This window comes from Carassius gibelio, chromosome A19 (genome assembly GCF_023724105.1).
Source record: "Carassius gibelio isolate Cgi1373 ecotype wild population from Czech Republic chromosome A19, carGib1.2-hapl.c, whole genome shotgun sequence".
NCBI lineage: Eukaryota > Metazoa > Chordata > Actinopteri > Cypriniformes > Cyprinidae > Carassius > Carassius gibelio.
Window position 1 is genome coordinate 13,767,985 of NC_068389.1, and position 19,033 is coordinate 13,787,017.

At 39.5% G+C, this 19,033-nt stretch overlaps 1 protein-coding gene across 22 annotated transcripts in view; it reads right to left on the bottom strand.

Annotated features, from left to right (window-relative positions):
* LOC127935428 (microtubule-actin cross-linking factor 1) overlaps positions 1-19,033 on the bottom strand; it is a 156,356-nt gene that overhangs the window by 57,647 nt on the left and 79,676 nt on the right. For 21 of the 22 annotated variants that reach the window (XM_052533284.1, XM_052533271.1, XM_052533281.1 and 18 more), the window contains 21 exons: positions 18,776-18,853; positions 18,256-18,417; positions 17,929-18,033; positions 17,749-17,844; positions 17,534-17,659; positions 16,100-16,252; positions 14,477-14,631; positions 13,637-13,763; positions 13,362-13,545; positions 13,109-13,275; positions 12,820-12,998; positions 12,568-12,706; positions 10,923-11,116; positions 10,673-10,832; positions 10,505-10,588; positions 10,263-10,370; positions 10,046-10,144; positions 9,781-9,900; positions 9,557-9,648; positions 8,728-8,863; positions 51-7,046 (listed from right to left, as the gene is read on the bottom strand). In XM_052533284.1, coding sequence (XP_052389244.1) covers positions 51-7,046; positions 8,728-8,863; positions 9,557-9,648; positions 9,781-9,900; positions 10,046-10,144; positions 10,263-10,370; positions 10,505-10,588; positions 10,673-10,832; positions 10,923-11,116; positions 12,568-12,706; positions 12,820-12,998; positions 13,109-13,275; positions 13,362-13,545; positions 13,637-13,763; positions 14,477-14,631; positions 16,100-16,252; positions 17,534-17,659; positions 17,749-17,844; positions 17,929-18,033; positions 18,256-18,417; positions 18,776-18,853 — 9,660 coding nt within the window. The remainder of the gene's footprint in view (positions 1-50; positions 7,047-8,727; positions 8,864-9,556; positions 9,649-9,780; positions 9,901-10,045; positions 10,145-10,262; positions 10,371-10,504; positions 10,589-10,672; positions 10,833-10,922; positions 11,117-12,567; positions 12,707-12,819; positions 12,999-13,108; positions 13,276-13,361; positions 13,546-13,636; positions 13,764-14,476; positions 14,632-16,099; positions 16,253-17,533; positions 17,660-17,748; positions 17,845-17,928; positions 18,034-18,255; positions 18,418-18,775; positions 18,854-19,033) is intronic. The other variant, XM_052533280.1, reaches the window with a different exon arrangement.

Sequence of the window (19,033 nt, forward strand, 5' to 3'; positions counted from 1 at the left end):
TCAACTTGCAGTAAACAATTTACAAAAAAATCTCCAGAAATACTGCTTACCTTGCTAGCTTTTGTGGTGCATTTTCTTATTTGTTCAATATTCATTTGAACTTCTCCAGGCTGCGGTTCCACTAAATCCTCTGCATATTCTTCCACCTCTTTTTGCTGTTTGGTATCAGACTCTGGGATCACCTCCATATGGGGTAGACCAGAAACTTTACATCGTTCAATAGAAGGTTCATCTGTGCCTTCACAATCACTGAAAGGGGGCTCCTCAATTCTTTCTTGATGAACTTCACTGCTTAACTTTTTCACTGCTGTTTTGGTATTTTGTAAAGAAGTACACACCTCACTTGATAGAAGTGCTTTGGAGTCCTTCACTGCTGGGATGTCAAAGACACATTTGAGGGGTATTGATTTAGCCATTTCATGGCTGTCAGTCAATGCGGTGCTTGATGACACGGTCAATTCACTCATAGGGTCTAACAACATTTCTTCTGTATATAATGGCTCAATGCTTTGTTCTTCTGCTGTTCTTTCTCTGGTTTCCCCTTCTAGATTCTGTATTAGAACCAGTTCTTTCTGGTTTAGGTCCACAATGTCATCAGAGGTTTTCATAGATGGAATATTCTGGTACATATGATCTCCACTTAATCCAGTGTTTGTATGTTTGTCTTGCTGACCTTCTTCCTGTTTTTGCAGCTGTACTATAGCTGAGGAGCTTGGGTCACTATTAGACCAAGGTAGAAGATTCTCTGCAATGTTTGACCTTTCATTTATTTCTTGCCCCATCTGGTGTAGTTTACTGTCCTCCTCCTTACTTTGAGGAGGCTTACAGCTTGTCTTCTCTACAATAGTTTCCTCTTGGGTGGTAATGCGGTTTTCTCCATTACTAGCTACTTGACGCATCGCTTCTAATTCTTCAGCAGCTTGTTTTTCACTTACTCCGCGCTCAAACACCTTCCTAAGAATGCTTTCCTTCGCTTTCATCAAAAGTATTTCCTTTTGTGCCATTGCCTGATTGGCTTTCTCATGTTGCTTCATACTTTCGTTCTCATCTGACTGACTGCTTTGAGGTTTGACCACATGGATCACAGTCTTTTGTGCTTTTTCAGTCTCATCATCTCTTTTCTCTACTCCTTCTGCTTCAACCATAGACACTTGCTTAAGTTTTTTACTTTTACTTTTCTTCTTTCTCTTCTTTTCTGATATATCAGTGGCAAGGTCTTTAGTGACCTCAATAGCCTCCTGACCCTGGTCATTTTTTGCCATGTAAGTTGTGACACTGTACTGTGTTAGACTCTTCTCTTTCTGTAATTCATTGCTTTCGTGATCAGACTCACGTTTGGTGGTTTTGGTTTCATTAGGAGTTCTGTCCACACCTATTTCCAAATATTTGCCTTGCACAGTCTCATCACTCCCTGTCACAGATGTAAGGATACCACTTGCATGTGATGTCTCTGACAGCTGTACTTCAATCACATTTTCTTTGTCGTCTTTCATAATAGGCTTTTGACTAATGGTAAAGCCACCTTGTCCATCATCTTCTGCTTTTTCTATAGGTGAAATTTTGGCTAAGGTGTCTGAAACTTGTGTCTTAACATCACTTTCCATTTTAGCTTTCTTAACACTTTTCCCTCTGGCTTTCTTTTTTCCTGATGCCTGAACTGGCCTTGTGGGTGTAGAAGCATAAGGATCAAATCCAGTCTGTTGGCTGTCCTTGATTTTCCCTGGTTTGGACACAGACTGATCTGCTTCTAACTTGAAACTATGCCCTTCTATTTGCTCTACAGATAGGGTTTGTTCCTTGTTTTGCAAGCCATCATCAGTGTCTGATAAACTGACTTTAAAGATTGCAAGTTCACTTCCTGTCTGCCTTTGGATCTCTCTCTCTCTCTTTGTTTGCTCTGTAGATGGAACTTGTTCCTTGCTGTTATCACTGCTTTCTAATAATATGGTAGTAGAAACTTCCACCTTTTGCGATTTGATATCAGTAATCTCTTCAGGTAGCTCAGGGCTTTGGATAGGGGTCAGTCCCTCTGATATCCTCTCAGGAAATAAAGAACTAGATGGTCCTTTCGTTGAGGAACCTGGTATTTTGGAACTTTTCCTCTCAACTTCATCAACAAGGCCCATGCTGTGTTGAAGTTCTGCAGCCATTTCTGTAGAAATAAGTCCATATTCAACTGCCTCAGTAATGCTGGAGACCCTCTGTCCACTGGTTGGACTGAGCAACCCCCCTTTCAAGAGTTGATTTGTAGCAATACATCTCGCCATGTCTTTATCAACTAAGCCTTTACTTAAAGCCTCTGGTAGAAGCAAACGCTCTCCACTATAAATGTTAATGATACCCCCAGCATCTGCTTGACTCTGCAATACTCTCACTGCTGGTATGGGATCTACTTGGCCTGCCTTAATTGCCTGTGGTAAGGTCATCATTTCATTAGTTTGTTTATGTGGAACACCCCTGAAAGGTCTCACTTCAAGGAATCTCTGTCCTGTCTCAATGTCAATTTTACCCTGGTTTAACAGCTCAGAGTAGGACACAACACAAGCTTTATGAGGGTCCAACAATCCGCTCTTCACATTGGGTGAGGCCATTGCTTTATTTGCCGTTTCATCATCTAGAAGCCCTTTAGAAACAGCCTCACTCAGAGTAATCCTGCTTTTTGATGCACTGTCATAAATAGAACCTGTAGAGGCCTGAAGAAATGAAGTGTCTTGATCCAATCTACATGGCTCTTGGCCTTTGAAAGCCTTTTCCAGTTCCATCAACTTTGGAGCGACTGTGTGATCTATGAGACCCAGGTTTAGTGCATCCACGACAGTAAGGCGAACACCAGAGCCGTGATGCACAATGCCACCTTCTGCAACCTGCTGGCATAGAATTGTCTGAGCCTCACCATGTCCAATTAAACCAGTTTGAAGGGCTTGTTCCAGTGGGACAGGTTTTTGGGTTTTTGGGTCCACCACTCCTTTCATCTGTAACTGTAGTGCCAACTTGTTTTGCATTGCATTTTGATCTGAACATTTTCTTCTGCATGACTTTTCCAGTGAAAGAAGCTTTTCTTTTGTACCTTCTTCAATCAACCCAAGGTTGGCTGCAAGGGTGACTGGTACGTTCTTGTCTCTTTGTAGGTCAACTATTCCCCCTGACACAACCTGGGCTTCAAGAAGTCGAGCAGAGGTATCAGAGTCCAACAGGCCTGCCCCAGCAGCTTCATTTACTGAGCAGAGCCGACCATGCTCCACATCAATCACACCGGCTAATATCTTTTCTGAATGAAGAACACGGGCTATCAAGTCCTCATCCAACATGCCTTCTTGTATCACATCCTCAACACTAAGTGACTTACAGGCTTTAATATCCAGAAAACCGCCAAAGAGTCCAGCTTTTTCCATAAGCTTAATAACAGTGTGCCCTGGAAGCAAACCCTGTGCCAGAGCTTCATCCAAGAGAACTTTGTGGCCACCTACAGTTACAAGACCCCCTTGTTGCAGATCCATTGCCATACTCCCAATCTTCAAATCATCATCATCACTTAGTTCTACTGACAAAGTCTTCCTTTCTGAAGGGAATAATTTCTTATCTTTACCAGGCTGATAAAAAATTATTTTATTTTCCTTGTGTTCAACCATTTTCTTTAGTTCCTCTGGCTGTTTTGCAGCCAGGGCTTCATCTGGTTTGACATTCAGCTGATCATACTCTCCTACGTTTACAGTATCTTGTAGAGAAGTATGTGCACTGCTTTCACTCATGTCAAACATTTTTTGTTCCATTATCCCTAGAAATACCCCACTACTATCTGTTTGTTCCAGGTCAACTGTTTGCTTATTGTTAGATTCATTTAATGTTGAATCTATAATTTGATTCGGAGAGGGCGCCCCATTATCTGACACAGTCTTCAGTAGGGTTGAGCTTGTGGGAAAAGGCACTGTTAAATTTATGTCTATCCATGTCGAGGGTGCAAGATGCTCCTCTGTCCTTTCTATAGTCTCACCCAGATCAGTCTTCATGTTGGCAGTTTTATTTACATTGATCTTGGGCTCTTCATATTGTCCTGATGACAGAAAATTATTTTGCCAGTACTCTTGTTGTGAAGGCTCTATAAAGGCTTTTACTGTGGCTGTCAAGAGTGGAAACACTTCCTCTGCTCTTTCTATGGTCTCACCCATTTTTGTGTTCTTCCTGTCAATCTCACCCATACCAGTGTCCTTCCAGGCAATTTTACCTTTTAGAATCATGGGTTCTTCGTATTCTTCTGATGACAGAACTCCCTCTTGCCAAACAATTTCATGTGTAGGCTCAAAAATTGTTATTTCTGAGCTTGTTAAAGCTGCAACATCCACCTCTGGTCTTTCTAGTGTCTCACTGTTGTTAGTCTTCTTGCTAAAAGTTTCATCTTTTTTAATACTGGGTTCTTTATATTGTCCTGATGAAATAACTTTCTGTTGTACATTTTCTTTATTTAAAGGGTCTATAAAAGCTCTGTCTGTGCCTGTCAAGGAGGCACAATCTTTCTCAGCTTTTTCTATCATCTCACCCATACCAGTGTTCCTCCAGGCAATTTCACCTTTTATAATAATGGGTCCTTCACATTCTCCTGATGACAGAACTTTGTCTTGGCAAACAACTTCATGTGTAGGCTCTATAAAGGTTATTTCTGAGTCAGTTAGACCTGCAACATCTTGTGTCTCACCTATGTTAGTCATCTTGCTGGCAATTTCATATTTTTCACTCTTGGATTCTTTATATTGTCCTGATGATAGAACTTCCTTTTGTAAGTTCTCTTTATGTAAAGGCGCTATAAAAGCTCTGGCTGTGCCTGCCAAGGGTGCAAAATCTTTGTCTACACTTTCTATTGTCTCACTTACATCAGAGTTTGTCCAGGCAATTTTACCCTTTAAAACCTTGGGTTTTTCATGTCCTCCTGGTGACAGAACTTTCTCTTGCCAGTCCTCTTTATGTGAAGGCACTATAAAGGGTCTGTCTTTACTTGCCAAGTGTGGAAGATCTTTCTCTGCTAGTTCAATAGACTCACCCGCATCAGTATTGCTTTCAATTTCATCTTTTTTCATCTTCGGTTCTTCACATTCTCTTGATAATAGAACATTCTCATGCCAAACCTCCGCATGTGAAGGCTCTATAACAGTTCTGTCTGTGTCTGTCAAACATGCAAGATCTTCCACTGCTCCTTCTATTGTCTTACTCATGTCAGTGTTCTTCCAGTCTTCTTGAATCTCTTCATTTGAAAGCTCTACAAAGGTTAAGTTTGTTTCTGTCAGTGATGCAAGATCTTGTTCTTTTCTTTCTACTGTCTCTCTTATATCAGTGATCTTGCAGGTATTTTTACCTTTTATCTTGGGTTGTTCATACTCTTCTGATGATAGAACTTTCTCTTGTAAATCTACTTTATGCAAAGGCTCTTTAAAGGTTTTGTTGGTGACCATCAAGGGTGCAAGATCTTCCCCTGCCATTTCTATAGTCTCTTCCAAATAAGAGTCCTTGCAGGCAATTTCATATTGTATAATTTTGGGTTCTTCATGTTCTTCCTCTTCAATCACACTAATAGCTTCACTGTCCAGTGTAACTCTAATGTTATCAGAGATTTTGTCTAGGACTGGTCTGACAAGGTTTTTGGTTTTAACATTTTCACATATGAGTTCTACCAGTTCTGGTTCTAGTAGCACTAGGCGTTCTCCTGAGTGAGCATCAATGTAGCTGTGTGTCATCACTTGAGTGAGAAGCCGGTATTGAACCTGTTCTTCTGACCTACCTTCCTCTGTGATGGAAAAGTCATGTTTGACATCTGCATGTGAGGCAGGGGGTGATGAAGAATTGGCAGATCTAGAACTCCGTCGCTTCATATATGAGGAACTTGACTGAGTCACACTGGGAAGGACATCTGGAACCTGGATCTGTTTTAGGATCTCCACTGCCTGTGGCTTTAGTATCTTATGGGCTTGATTTAGAGGAACCACCTGTCCCCTCTCAGGCAGATATACTGCACCAACAGAATCACGTTTTCTCAGGGCTTTTGCAGCAAGCTCTCTATTGACAACACCCTCTTTAAGTGCCTCACTTACAGGAAACAACTCCCCTGATTCTGGTAACATTACTGCCATGAAAGACTGGAGAGATTCCAGTACACGTAAGGCTATGTGAGGAGAGAGAAGGTCTCTTTTTATGGCCTCATCCAACTCTAGACGCTCCCCACTGACTGGATCTATTATTCCTCCTGCTTGTAGCTGTCGTGTCATGAGGGAGCAGGCCAAGTCCTGATCAATTATGCCATGCCGAACAGCCTCATTAACAGTCAATCTGTGTCCCGAGCGGGGGTCTGTGATACCTCCAGAAAACAACTGAGCCTCCAGAAGTCGAACTGTGACATGTCGGTCAATAAGCCCCTCATGAACAGCACAGAATATTCCCACCTTCCTGCCAGAGCATAAGCAGACAGTTCCTCCTGGCTTCTGTTTAACTGGAAAGAAGCGCAGACCCGTCTCTTGATTGACAACACAACGCTGTTGAAAGTCAACCAGACTTAGTTTTTCTGCTGTATTTGGATCAATAAGTTCTTGGCGGTGAAGACAGGATTGAAGCTTTTGACAAAGTTCAGGGGATAACAATCCCTTCTCCCTTGCATTTTCCAGGCTAACCATTTCTCCACTGGAACCAAACTTCAGGCTACCAGTGCTTATTTGCAGCTCAAGTATACGTAGTCCCACCAGCTCCTTTATGACACCTTCTCTCATAGCAGTGGTGACTGGTAATTCCTGACCCTCTGCCAATTTTACTGTTTTGACAAGACAAAGGGCCGTCTCTAACTCTTCCAGTGATTGGTAAGTACGTTTATCAATCAAACCACTGGAAAGACCCTCATTTAATGACAGTTTATCAGGGGAGTCATACTGGAATAGACCACCCATGACGACCTGTGCCTCCAACAGTACATGACAGGTGTCTTGATCTATGAGACCACGCTGTGCTGCCTGGAAAACTGGAAAGGTTTCCATGGTGCCGAGGTCAATAACTCCAGCGATTACTTCCTGGCCCTATGAAAAGATAGAAATCATACATTTTAAAAATGGTTCTTATTGGATTTTGGAGTGTATTTGTATTCACAGTTTCAATGGGAGGGAAAGAGAAAAACCCGTCACCATAGCTGAAGTCACTTAAATCAGCATAAGAAGCAATCATATTGATACTAATATTCATGCATTTATTCATGGTATAAAGAAAAATGTAAAAAAATATCAAGTATCATGTCCTTTAAAAACATTACTTTTTGTACATGCAAAAAAAAAAAACATTTGGCAGCACAACACTGCAGTGTGCAAAAAAAAATATGCAAAAATGCACAAACTGAACATTTAAAATACACTAAGAGGCCTAAGAGAAAAGAGAAAACAAGAACATATTGCTAGGTCAGAAAGAAAGCAACAGTAAGAAAGAAAGCAAGCACTACTTACCATGTGAGGTGGTCCTTAAACGCACACACACTGATTGTTCGGCGGTTTGAGGTGTGATAGGGTGAGAAGCCGGATGTTAGCGATCTGCATGCCACACTCCAGCTGCCTGATATGCAACCCGGCACTGACTATCTAAATTTTAAACACTTTTACCTAATTTCATACACTGAGTTCTTTTTAAATATTTGTTTTGAGACTTACCTATGAATGTGTGAAAGTCTTGGTTGGTATATACATATTATGTTCATTACTAATCAACTGAGGATAGTCCTGCATTCTGAATAAGTTATTTTGTCTCACTCCTAATTCTGAGATGTCGTCTTACTTTTTCTCCCGGCAGCTGTTAGTGATTTTGAAGCAAAATGCTGATTAAATCTCACAAAGAATTACAGTATTAAAGACATGGACTGAAAACAGACAATATCACACATACAGACACACAAACAAACATAGCTGTGATCTGGACACATCATGCTCAAAGAGTGAGGTGGAGGTTTGCATAGCTGCTTTCTGCACTCAGTCTATACCAATCCATAGGAATAAAATGTTGACGTCTGCTTTCTGCTTTCTTGTTTATATCTTAAGCTTCTATCCATTCAAACGCAAACATACCATTCTTCCCACAGTAATCACTACATGATGACTGATATATGTATGGGTGCACAGTTCTAATTGTGGCTGCATGTGGCAACAAAACAATATGAATGTAATGACATTTATGCCTTTACATTTACATGTTTATATGTGCCTTATTTAAATGAAATGAAAAAGAAAAGGCTAATCTACAATGTGCATGTGGCTTCAATGGTCACTAAAGTGGCTAAAGAAGCAGTTTCTGATGCCAAATAATAACACTATTCTATTCTAATGAACAATGAGTCGCGTTTAAGCAGATGTGCTTGATTAATAATGACAAATGAGGATGGTCTAGAAAATAGGAATGATTTAGATTTCACACCATGCTATTAATCTTTTATAACTGTTAAATAAGACAATATCTGTGAGATGTATGAATGTGATGATGAATGTTAAACCACACGTGACAGGCAACATAAAAAAACAAACAAAAATAATTCACTCGCTCTGGCTCTCGCATACACACTGATGTAGCATATCTCTAGCACAATGACAAAACTTGACCACAACAAAGACCACTATTTAAAGCAATATATTTCAGGAGCATTTCAACACAAGCTTTTTGCTGTAGAAGCTCGCTTTGGCAAAGTTGAACACTGCTGTCATTCTCTTGCCCCTCTAACTCTACCTTGAGCTTCTTCTCTTTTGCGTGCTGCTCCTCTAGTTGTTGTAACTGTGCGGCAGAACTGTCACACAGCTGATTGTAGGTGGCCGTCAGCTCATCCAGCTGGGAGACCACCTGTACGCGCTCTTCAGGAGACAGCCTAAAGAGAAATGCGCTTCGTTAATAACAACGTTCATGCATATTTAACATTTACTGGTACTTAGAGGTGAATATGAATATAGTGCAGTTATTCTCAAACTAAAATACACAGCACAACCCCAAGAGGCCAGGGTTACTGTAAATTAAATCTGTTAAAAATCATATTTGAGAATTAAAATAAAGCTGAAATAAAAATAAAAGATAAATAGAAAACAACCAATAAAAAAAGTCAAAACTACATAACAAAATCACGATAATGAACTAAAAATGAAAACATAATAGTATGTTCATAATAGTATATGAATAATACTAAAACAGCACTGCAAGTGGCAAAGTACACAACTCTGAATCCCACTGGCCTTTGCAAAATTCCAAAGAATTAAAGTAAAAATATTTTCAAAATATTTTTATTAAATATACTGAAAACATATTTCTCATATATAATTTATTTTAAATTTCTTAATTATTTACAATCTAATTTTCAATCTTTTAATCTTATATGCTGCACCTCGCAGGCTATTTCTTCTCGTATCCATTTTTAACCAGAAATAAGACCATTTTTTTTAAGTTGTTGATATCAAATATGACCTGGAGTAAATGCTCTGAAATAGACAGATCTTGACTTGGTAGCACTTGGTATACAAAGCCTGAGAACCAATGTATGTGTGTTGAGGGTCGTATAGTGCAAACTCACTTGCTGGCCCGTTTTGACATCAGGAAAACTTGGGTGCTCCTGATAGCTTCAGCAACTTCTTCTTTTTTAGCTGCTAACTGCTCACTAATAGCCTAGAAGTGAGACAGATACAGTAATTCAAAGCCACTTAACACATACAGTCCACTCACTGTTGATTGACTACTGTCTATAGAATACTTTAAAATATTCTGTCAATATTCCAATAGATAACACTCAGAATCTACCTGCTGTGCAGCAAGTGATGGTTCGGCAGATCTGCCAGCGCGCTCCTGTAGGCCCTTGACCCAGCCGAGCAGCTCTGAGACCTGCCCCACTCGTGCCTGCCTCTCCTCTTCCACCTCTTTCTGTACCACAAAGCGGAAACATTTTCATTAAACCTACACTGCATGATGAAATCTGATGTTGGCTTTATTGTGGGAATACTTGTGCAAGTATACAGTAGGTAAAACTCAAAACTGAAACTAGGAGACACAGGAAGCTATAACACACCTCTTCCTCCTCTAGCCGCCGTAGTGCATCACTTATATACTTGACATGTTGTGTTGTTAAGGTGACCAGAGCTGTGTAGCGTGTGCGTAAATCCATAAACTAAGACGTAGTAGAAAAATGTGATTAAAACATCTGAAGTCAACGTGACAACTGATGTAAATGTTATAAATATATAACATAAATTGATGTCATATGAGCCTGGTTTTCCTGCATTTACCTCCTGTGTGATGACATCTGATGAAGAGTGCATCCTCCTCCTTTTCACAGGGGACTTCTGGGTAGATTCAACAAAAGCTCTGAACGTCATGAGCTGGAGTTCATAGTCCTAATGCATAAAATGGAAGACATGGTCTAGTAAGGAGGAATATAATTTGTGAAACAAGTGTTAATGTTTCCAGTTCTCCATGATGGCTAGCAGTAAGCAGTAGCCGTCACTGTTCACTTTGACAAAGTGCGTACCTTAACAGCAGCGCAGTACTGTTTAGAGTACGTCTGGCATTCATCCAGTTTGACCTGGTTCTGTTCTATCTCAGCCACCAAGGCCTGCAGAAGAACAGATACTGAATCAAACACTCATCTGTTTTACAACACTTGGAAGTATTCAGCAATATAAGTGTGGTCTCTCACTGTTTGCTGTGCGAGCTGTTCTGACAAAGCTCTGCTGTCCGTCTGCTCAGGTTGCGTGTTCTCCTGTTTTTTGGTGGTGTCCTCTATCCAGTGGATAAGAGAGCTGTGGCCTTCTCTGTACTGCTGCAGCACCGAACCCAGCATCTCCAGATCTGCTTGCCTGTAGGACATTATGCTTTGTGTTATAATCTGGAGTATTACAGAAAATACTTGTACTCTTTCTATCTCTTTTGACTTAGAAACAACTCACCGTGTCTCCATTTGCCTGCTCACTCCGCTCCACCTCTCTGTAAGCTGTTGTGCTTTCTCCTGGTAGCGGTCCAGTTCAGGACTGCGGTCAGGGTGCAGTTTGTTGAGCTGGTTTCTGACCTCTCTAGCCTGCTGGACCTCTAAACTCAGACTCTTGAATATGTGATCCTGCTCCTCCAGCTCTGAATGCCATTTCTGCAACAGGGTAAGGGTGTTTTGAAATGCAACCAAAAAGTCAACAGAAAGTTGCCTTTCCACAGTCTCTTACAAACAAACAGATCAGAAGATACTAACTTCCTAGAGCTATCTGGAGTCCAAAACAATTTTAGAATTATAACATTTTATTTATTTGTTTGCATTAATATATTCCGTTTTATTTAGGGATGCACCGATATATCGGGCACCGATATTTATCAGCCGATTTTTCCACAATTTACAATGGTGGTTTATTAATGAACTGCCTGAAGGCACTGAGCTGTATAATGTCTGTTGCATAATCCTAGCGCCGCTGTCTGCACTTTAATGCTAATCAAATAACAAAAGACAAAAGACTGCACACTATTCTTGACAAAAAAACTTATGTAACTTTCGTAAGTGTAGCGGACCTCATCTGAATGATGACCAAAACTTTTCTCATGTCTTAAGTTTATTGCGTCTTTTTTCACCCCCCCCCCCCCCCCCCCCCAAAACAAAACAGCACGCACAAATATATACAGAACTCATGCCTTTTCAAGGGGTGCTTATTAAACCGACAAACTTTAAATCTGATGAACTGCGTGCTTTCATTACCCATATAGCTCTGTAGACCAGAAAACCCATCAAAATAAGTGTCCCTCCTTAGTAAAGATCTCATTCATATTTAAACTAACAAAAAATATATTAAAATGTATACAAAAACAAATAAATCATAATAAATCTGTTACAATAATGAAGAATTCATATTTAATTTATACAATGAAAACATCATTTTACATTTGTTTACTTCTTACTTCTGTATCTGAAAACTGTTAAACCTACCTAAAAAGCACAGTTTATATAATATGTATCTTTGTTTTGTTGTATTTATGTAGGCCTGCTGAATGTTAAATGGATCCAATCCATGTTCATTTAAAATTATTTGATGATGCAGCAGTAAAATTGCTAGTATAATTTAATGCAGGTCTTTTTGAACTTTGCTAATTTAAAACATGCTAAAAATACAATCTATTTTGATGTAAACATTTCAAATAAGAGAGGAAGTGACAAATATCAGTATCGCAATCGGACAATAAGTGTTTGTTAAAATTGGTATCGGCCCCAAAAAATCCAATCGTTGCATCCCTAGTTTTAATAGTCACTTATTTAAACATGGCGAATAAGCAGAAGGTAACTGCTTTAGCACAACCAATCTGAAAGTTCTGTGCAAATGCCACAAGGGGGCGAAATGCAATTTTAGTGAATGTCGAAGATGTTGGGAAAGCAGTTTAACAAAAAGTCTGCATCATGCATCTATTTCTTTTGAGGCAGCAAAAATGTTTTTGAATTAAACAAATATTGTCTTATGAGGATAATGTAAAATGAACAAATATTACTTTGGCGATTAGTTGATATGATTGAGAAATAAGTCAAATAATAGCAATGAATGTGAGAGTGTCTGCGGGTCTCACCTTTAATTGCTCTCTCAAGGCCTGGATTGCAGCAGTATCAGCGGGCACCATATCCTCTTCACTCAGTCGACTCTCATACTTTCTCACCTGACTTTCTGCAGCCTGCAGGCTTCTCGTCAACACATCAACCGTCTTCAACCTGGCAGAAGCAGAGTAACAGACACTCAAAATATGGTTGTCTATGAAGGCCAAACCAGGGTTGATGACTAAGAGTACATGCATACATGAATTGAAATGACTTTGTGTACTAACTTTTGCAGATAAACAGAGGAGAGGGAGTTGAGTTTCTCTACGTGCTCAACGGCCAGGTTGAGCTCAGAGCGTAGGACAGGCACACTAGAAGAGGAAGGCTTCTCCTCAAAGAAGTTCACACAGCGACGAGACACCTCACCCAAATCTGACTGAAGTCCTTTCAGATCCTGCTGAAGTTTCTGTAAAACCATTAAAGGAATCTTCAGATTACATTTCTTTTTTTAAGACTCCATGAAGTTCAAATGACATCTGCGCAGTAGAGGGCGTAGTTGTGTTGATCACTCCTCACCTCGTGCTCTGCTATGTGAACTGCATTGTCTGCGACGTCTCCTGATATTGTGCTGGGGTGTGGAGTCTGTATGCCACGCATTAGTCTGCTCTCTGCGTCCTCCAGATGGGACCTGATGCTCTTCAGCTCTGAGAGGTAAGCACGAGAGGCCAACTCATCCTTTTCCACTGAAAAAACAATAATAACTTCTTAGCACCATGTTATGGTTTCATAGCAAGTTATCAATACACTCATGAACACAGGACCATCTTACCTGTCTCCAAAGAGACCTGCAGTGTTTGGCAACGTTCACGGCAGCTCTCAGTTTCTCTCTCCAGCTCACAGCGCTCAGTTGGCGTGAAAAGGGAGCTCTCATGACTGTCCGTAAGGAAGTCGGACAAGTGGGCGTCGAGGTTGTCTAAAGCCTGCTGTCTCTCTTCTGGAGCCTGCAAGCGCATCTAGAGAGAAAGACAAATGATTATGACAAACCTCTGAAAGAGTTCCAATAAGAGAGTATATGGGAAATTGGGGAAACTTTGTGGGACTAACTGTGTCCAGACTCCAGGAGGAAATATTTCGTATGTCTTTCTGCAGGTAGTGCCAGGAGACCACACTCTTCATGTTGACATGCTGCTGGTGCCACAGAGACATGACATTCTGGTACATCTGCTCCATTCTAGACAAAGAGAACATTAAATCTCACATAGTTTATATAGATGTTTATGTAACAAAAAAAGACAATACACCGTAATACAAATACAATACAAAATGTACGATTTTTTGGTGTTTGTGTTATAGTGCACAATTCATTATTCTTAAAAAAAAAATCAATTTTGCAAAAAGACAATGTGAGTGGTGTTTGCCCCAGTGCTATTTACATATGATAAAGTTTTAGTAATTACATGTTTTTTTTGGCATTTTTTTCTATTTCTATTTAGCTTTATTTTTTTAGTTTAGTTAAGAGTTTTAGTAAATTTCTAAACTTACACTTATTTTATTTCAACATTTTTTAATTTTAAGTTCTAATATTTATATTTTATTTTTAGCTTTATTTAAATTAATGAAAACATTTCTAATGGTTTTAGTTTAGTTTAATAGTACTTGTCTGGCCATTCAGAACTTGCCACTAAAATGCTTGGGTAGATGCTAGCATTGCTTAGTCATTCTTAGGGCATTTGTGTGTGTGTGTGTGTGTGTGTGTGTGTGTGTGTGTGTGTGTGTGTGTGTACTTCATTTCCATAGCATAAACCTATGCATAGTGTGTTATTTCTATACCATACATTGTTTCACTCAAAAATATGCCACATTACAGAAACCATATTCCTGAATGTGTGTGAGATCCTGATTAACAATGTTTATAAGGAACCTGTAAGGATCTGTGTGCTGTACCTGCTGGCAGTGTCGATGGCTTCCTGATTAGGGGGCGGAATGGTGAAACACACAGATGGCACCATGGCCTCATTTCCTGTGGGACTGATGACCTTCCACTTAGTCCTCTGAGAGTTATCCTCCAATACACACTCCTCTCCCTTGCTGATCGTGATCTGAGAAAGAAAGAAAAGATGAAGACAGAAAAAGAAAAGGAAGGGACAGAAAAAGGGATCGAAAAAACATAACGGGTAAAGGATTTGAAAAATTGAGCAAAAAAGCAGAACTGATGGTTAGTGTTGATAAAAATGTGAAGGGATTCAAAATATAAACCAAAGGATGAGGAATAAAATGTTAATGCTAATGGCCTTCATATGAACTGAATTACATGAAATGTGAATTTTGTGGAATAATGCCTTACTTCACTAACATAATCTTTACAACTCATCTGGCAAAAAAAAATTGCTAAGTACTCCTCTTATTCAATTTAATGTGAGAGGGTATTTTCCTTTTCAACCTAACTTTGCCGAGGCTAACATGAAAGCTATAGGCTTTAATAACCCTCAGCGCAACATAAAATGAAAAGCAAGTTATTAAAACATGTGAGGGCACTTTCTAATGTCCCACCTCAACTCTCACCATATCCCTTGCACACAGAGAACATTATGTTTCACAATATGTTGCGTATTGGTATGTTATTATAACTAACAAAGGGTAATCACGTGCTTGTGACTGATAAACACAATATCATTAAAATGGCATAGCAAGTCAACATGCAACATGCTCCCACCATGGAAAATAGAAGACTTATTGTGCTGGGAGAAAAATAAACAAATTTTTAATATATATGGCGCTTTTTCAATGTACAGGACGCCTGAGATAAAGCAGGGGTCTCCTGTGTGCAGGGCCAGGCCAGAGAGCAAAGGTCAGAGGAGTAGAACGGTCGGAAATAGTACCTGAGAGTTGGCCTTGCCCAGCCCCGAAGACACACATAAAGAGGAAGGGAGAAGGAAGGGAACAGAGAGAGAAAGACGGGGTTAAATTGAGGAAAAAAGGAAAAGGAGGAAAATTGGGGTAGGGCAGAGAAAGGGGGGGTGGCATGGGGTTAAGGAGGGAGAAAGAGATTACTTTTGGGCATTTAGCAGTTCTCGTCTGACCGAGACAATATGATCAGGAAAAGATACAGGGCCAGAGCTGGGAGAGTCAATGAGCGTTTGTATTCTGCATACAGATGAATATTCAATAAATGACAGCATCTCATTTCATCATTGACAGAGTATGTGATGTGTGAAAGAAGAAACATCATAGATTCAAATTGGTAGATTAGGTCTATTCATCACTCATAATGTGTCTCACCAAGCTAAATGAGCATAGGACAGATATTTTGGATATATTTTGGTCAATGGCACCTTTACCCCTTTTATCGTTTCTTTTTATACTATACTTAACTTTTTTTTTTTCAGGTGGGGTAGGAATGGGCTACAAATGCAAAGCTCAGAAAAACTGAATTAGGATCAAGTTAATTTTCCAAATGTGATCTTAGCTCAGTTCTTAAGAGCATACAGATCAATGCAGGGTCGAGATGTGGGAAGGTAAAGCAAAGCAAACAGGATGTGATGGGGAGATATCTGGAGCATGTTATACCTCTATTTGTCGGTAGTCACAGATGGCACGAATGGGTGCGGTGGTGTTCAGGTTACTATCTGCACTGCGTGGACGGAGCTGGACTACAGACTTGGCTCGACCTACAAGACTGGCCACTGTGCTGCGGTATTCAATCAACTGTTCTTTCTCCTCCTGAAAAATAAAATATATAAGTCAATCAAGCAGTTAACAAAAATAAAAACTACAGAGTAATTTGATGCTAGAGGTTATAATTAATTTATTCTGTAACCAAAGGTGTCTGAACAATAACCTTAATTCAACACATTTTTTAACTCATTCAGTCTCTGCAAGGTCCCCATAATTTGAATTTCTTCCATTGCTTGTTTTTTCATTCAAATTAACTGAATGTATATGTGCTATCATTATAATAAATATTCATTTTTTTCTCACTAAAATAGATTAGTGACTTTCAAAATGGCTTTTAGGAAATGAAAGACCATCACAGATATTCTTCCCTGGGTTATTATTTTCTTAGCAAGAGTATATGATTTGACAAATCCATGAAAAGCTCATGAGGTTTTCATTAGTTCTGACTTTGGGAAGCAGAGGCCGACAGAAAGAGCTTACCATTATGTTTGCTGCAAAAAAAGTGATGATAAATTTGACTGCATATCAGCATGGGGATGGAGTTCATCAAAACCACAGGATTTTCAGAGCAACGACGAGGGTGAAATAATGACAAACCTTATTTGAGGCATATCAGTTGTTACTTATTAAACCAAATATGCGGTTTTGTTTTTTCGGTCAAATACGTAAATGAAATCACCCGCAGTGAGAGCTAGAAAAAATGGTTTGTGTCTAACATCAATATTTTAATTAAATAAACTAATGCCTAATTATAAACACAAAAAAGGCTTTTGATTATTCTCAAGTTAATCAATAAATTAAAGAATTTTTTTTTTATCAATAGCTATTTTTTAAATAAAAAAGTAAAAGCAGGCATTTTAACTGGAAATTATAGTAATAGCATTTTTTTTTTTTTGCAGTTGTGTGTCTAATAGTCAGTATTAGTGGATCACTAGGAACCACCTAATGGCCAGGGTTATATTAACTCATTCATTTTCATTAAAAATTAATAAAAAATCTAATTGAAAAGATAATCCATCCCAGATTCTATTTAATTTTCAATGCATTCATGTCCTTACTGATCTCTCCAGACTTGGTCTCTCTTCTGTATGGCCAAAGAGGATATGCTCTAGTGCAATTCCTCTCTCATACTGCCATCTGTCATACTGTATGTGAGGACACACACCACCTCCTGTGCACTCATTGTGCTCAAATATTCACAATCCTCAAATGAGTACAATCTCCTATGCTCAACACTATTTCGGTAAATATATTCAATAAATACAAATAAAATACATTTAAATCTAAAGCTTTTTTTTTTTTTTTTTTGTAAGAGGGAAGACCCACCATGGAGTCCTGCAGCAGGTCTTCCAATCTGCCTAGTCTGCTGTTTTTATCACAGGTGTACTGTCTCTTAATGGTCTCTTGTAACTGATGTAGATAGCTTTCACAGTCCCGTGCATCACTCATAAACTATAAAACAAAAACATGACATTAAAACCCCAAGCTAACAATGTAATTCTGAATGACATTCTATTGAAAACAGACTCTCGACTCATTACCTGGAAGTAGGTAGTGTTGTCCTTGAGATGCTGCTCCACACATATGCAGAGCTCTTTGATCCACTGCCACTGGGTCTGCAGGGCAGCACTGTAGGCCTGTGACCAGAGGACAACAGGTCACGACAGAGTTCCAAATCTGATCTTAAACCATGTTTATTGAGGTCATTGAGTGAAGCTCACCTCTACTGTTTGTTTGGCTGGGTGGTTCTCTTGACACATGTGGTCAGCTGTCTCCTGGAGAGAGTGCATCACTTCCTGTTTTCCCTCCAGCGCTGACCTCATGTCCTACGAGAGTACGGATAATTTGATATACTGCTCAAGTCCAGAACAATGTAATGAGCAACTGCAACTACATCAGCATAAAAGGAAAAATCACCGATCATGCGTTTTATCCATCTTATTGTGAAAGATTCATCCAGTCCATTCCAAAATCCAATCAACAACAACAATCAATGCATAGAACCAAGTATGACGACTACTGAATCTTTTTTATAGATGTAGTCTTACAGAATATTGCTCTCTTTTGGCAGCCATGTTGGTGTTGCTGTGGCTCCAGTCGAAGGCCAGCTCCTCCTCCTCCCTCTCATTGAGCCAGATCAGCTCCTCAGTGCAGTGGGACACAAAAGCTCGAAGGCTCTCTAGGCAACGCAGTCGCCATGACGAATGTTCCTGTGACAACACAAAACAACATTCATAACATTGGCCATATCACGCGGCCAACCGCTCAGTCTGATGCTTTTCCAATGGTAAGCAAGGACCCTTGGCGAATCGGCTTCACAGATCTTTTGAAAAACTATGTTTTCACTGAGAATTGATTTGGTTAAATTAAGGAGATGTGTGTGGGTGTGGATATATTGTCAAGAGCAGGTGTTTTACAGCATTCAGTATTCTGCTTTTGTAAGGACACACTCTGTCACACCATGATGAGATTAGAGAACAGTAATAACCATAATACATTCAGTGTATAATGAACTCAAATACACTCACATATGCCTGCTTATCATAATGCTCAAGCAGAAAAACTCACCAGCAGTTTGCAATACTGGTTCTCCAGCTTGGATAGAGTCTCAGAGTAACTGCTACTTAAATTAGGCGAGACCCTTGACTGGGGGGGAGAGAACATGAGGAAATAAATTACTGCTTATGAAAAAAGTGTGCAGTGTTTATTACACTAGCTCTAGCAGTCTATTTACAGCAGTTCAGACTTGACAGTTTGGATGTACACACAGCAAGTTTTAAATTCTAAAATCTCCAAAAGTAAAAGTAAAGTGACCAACACTTTTTT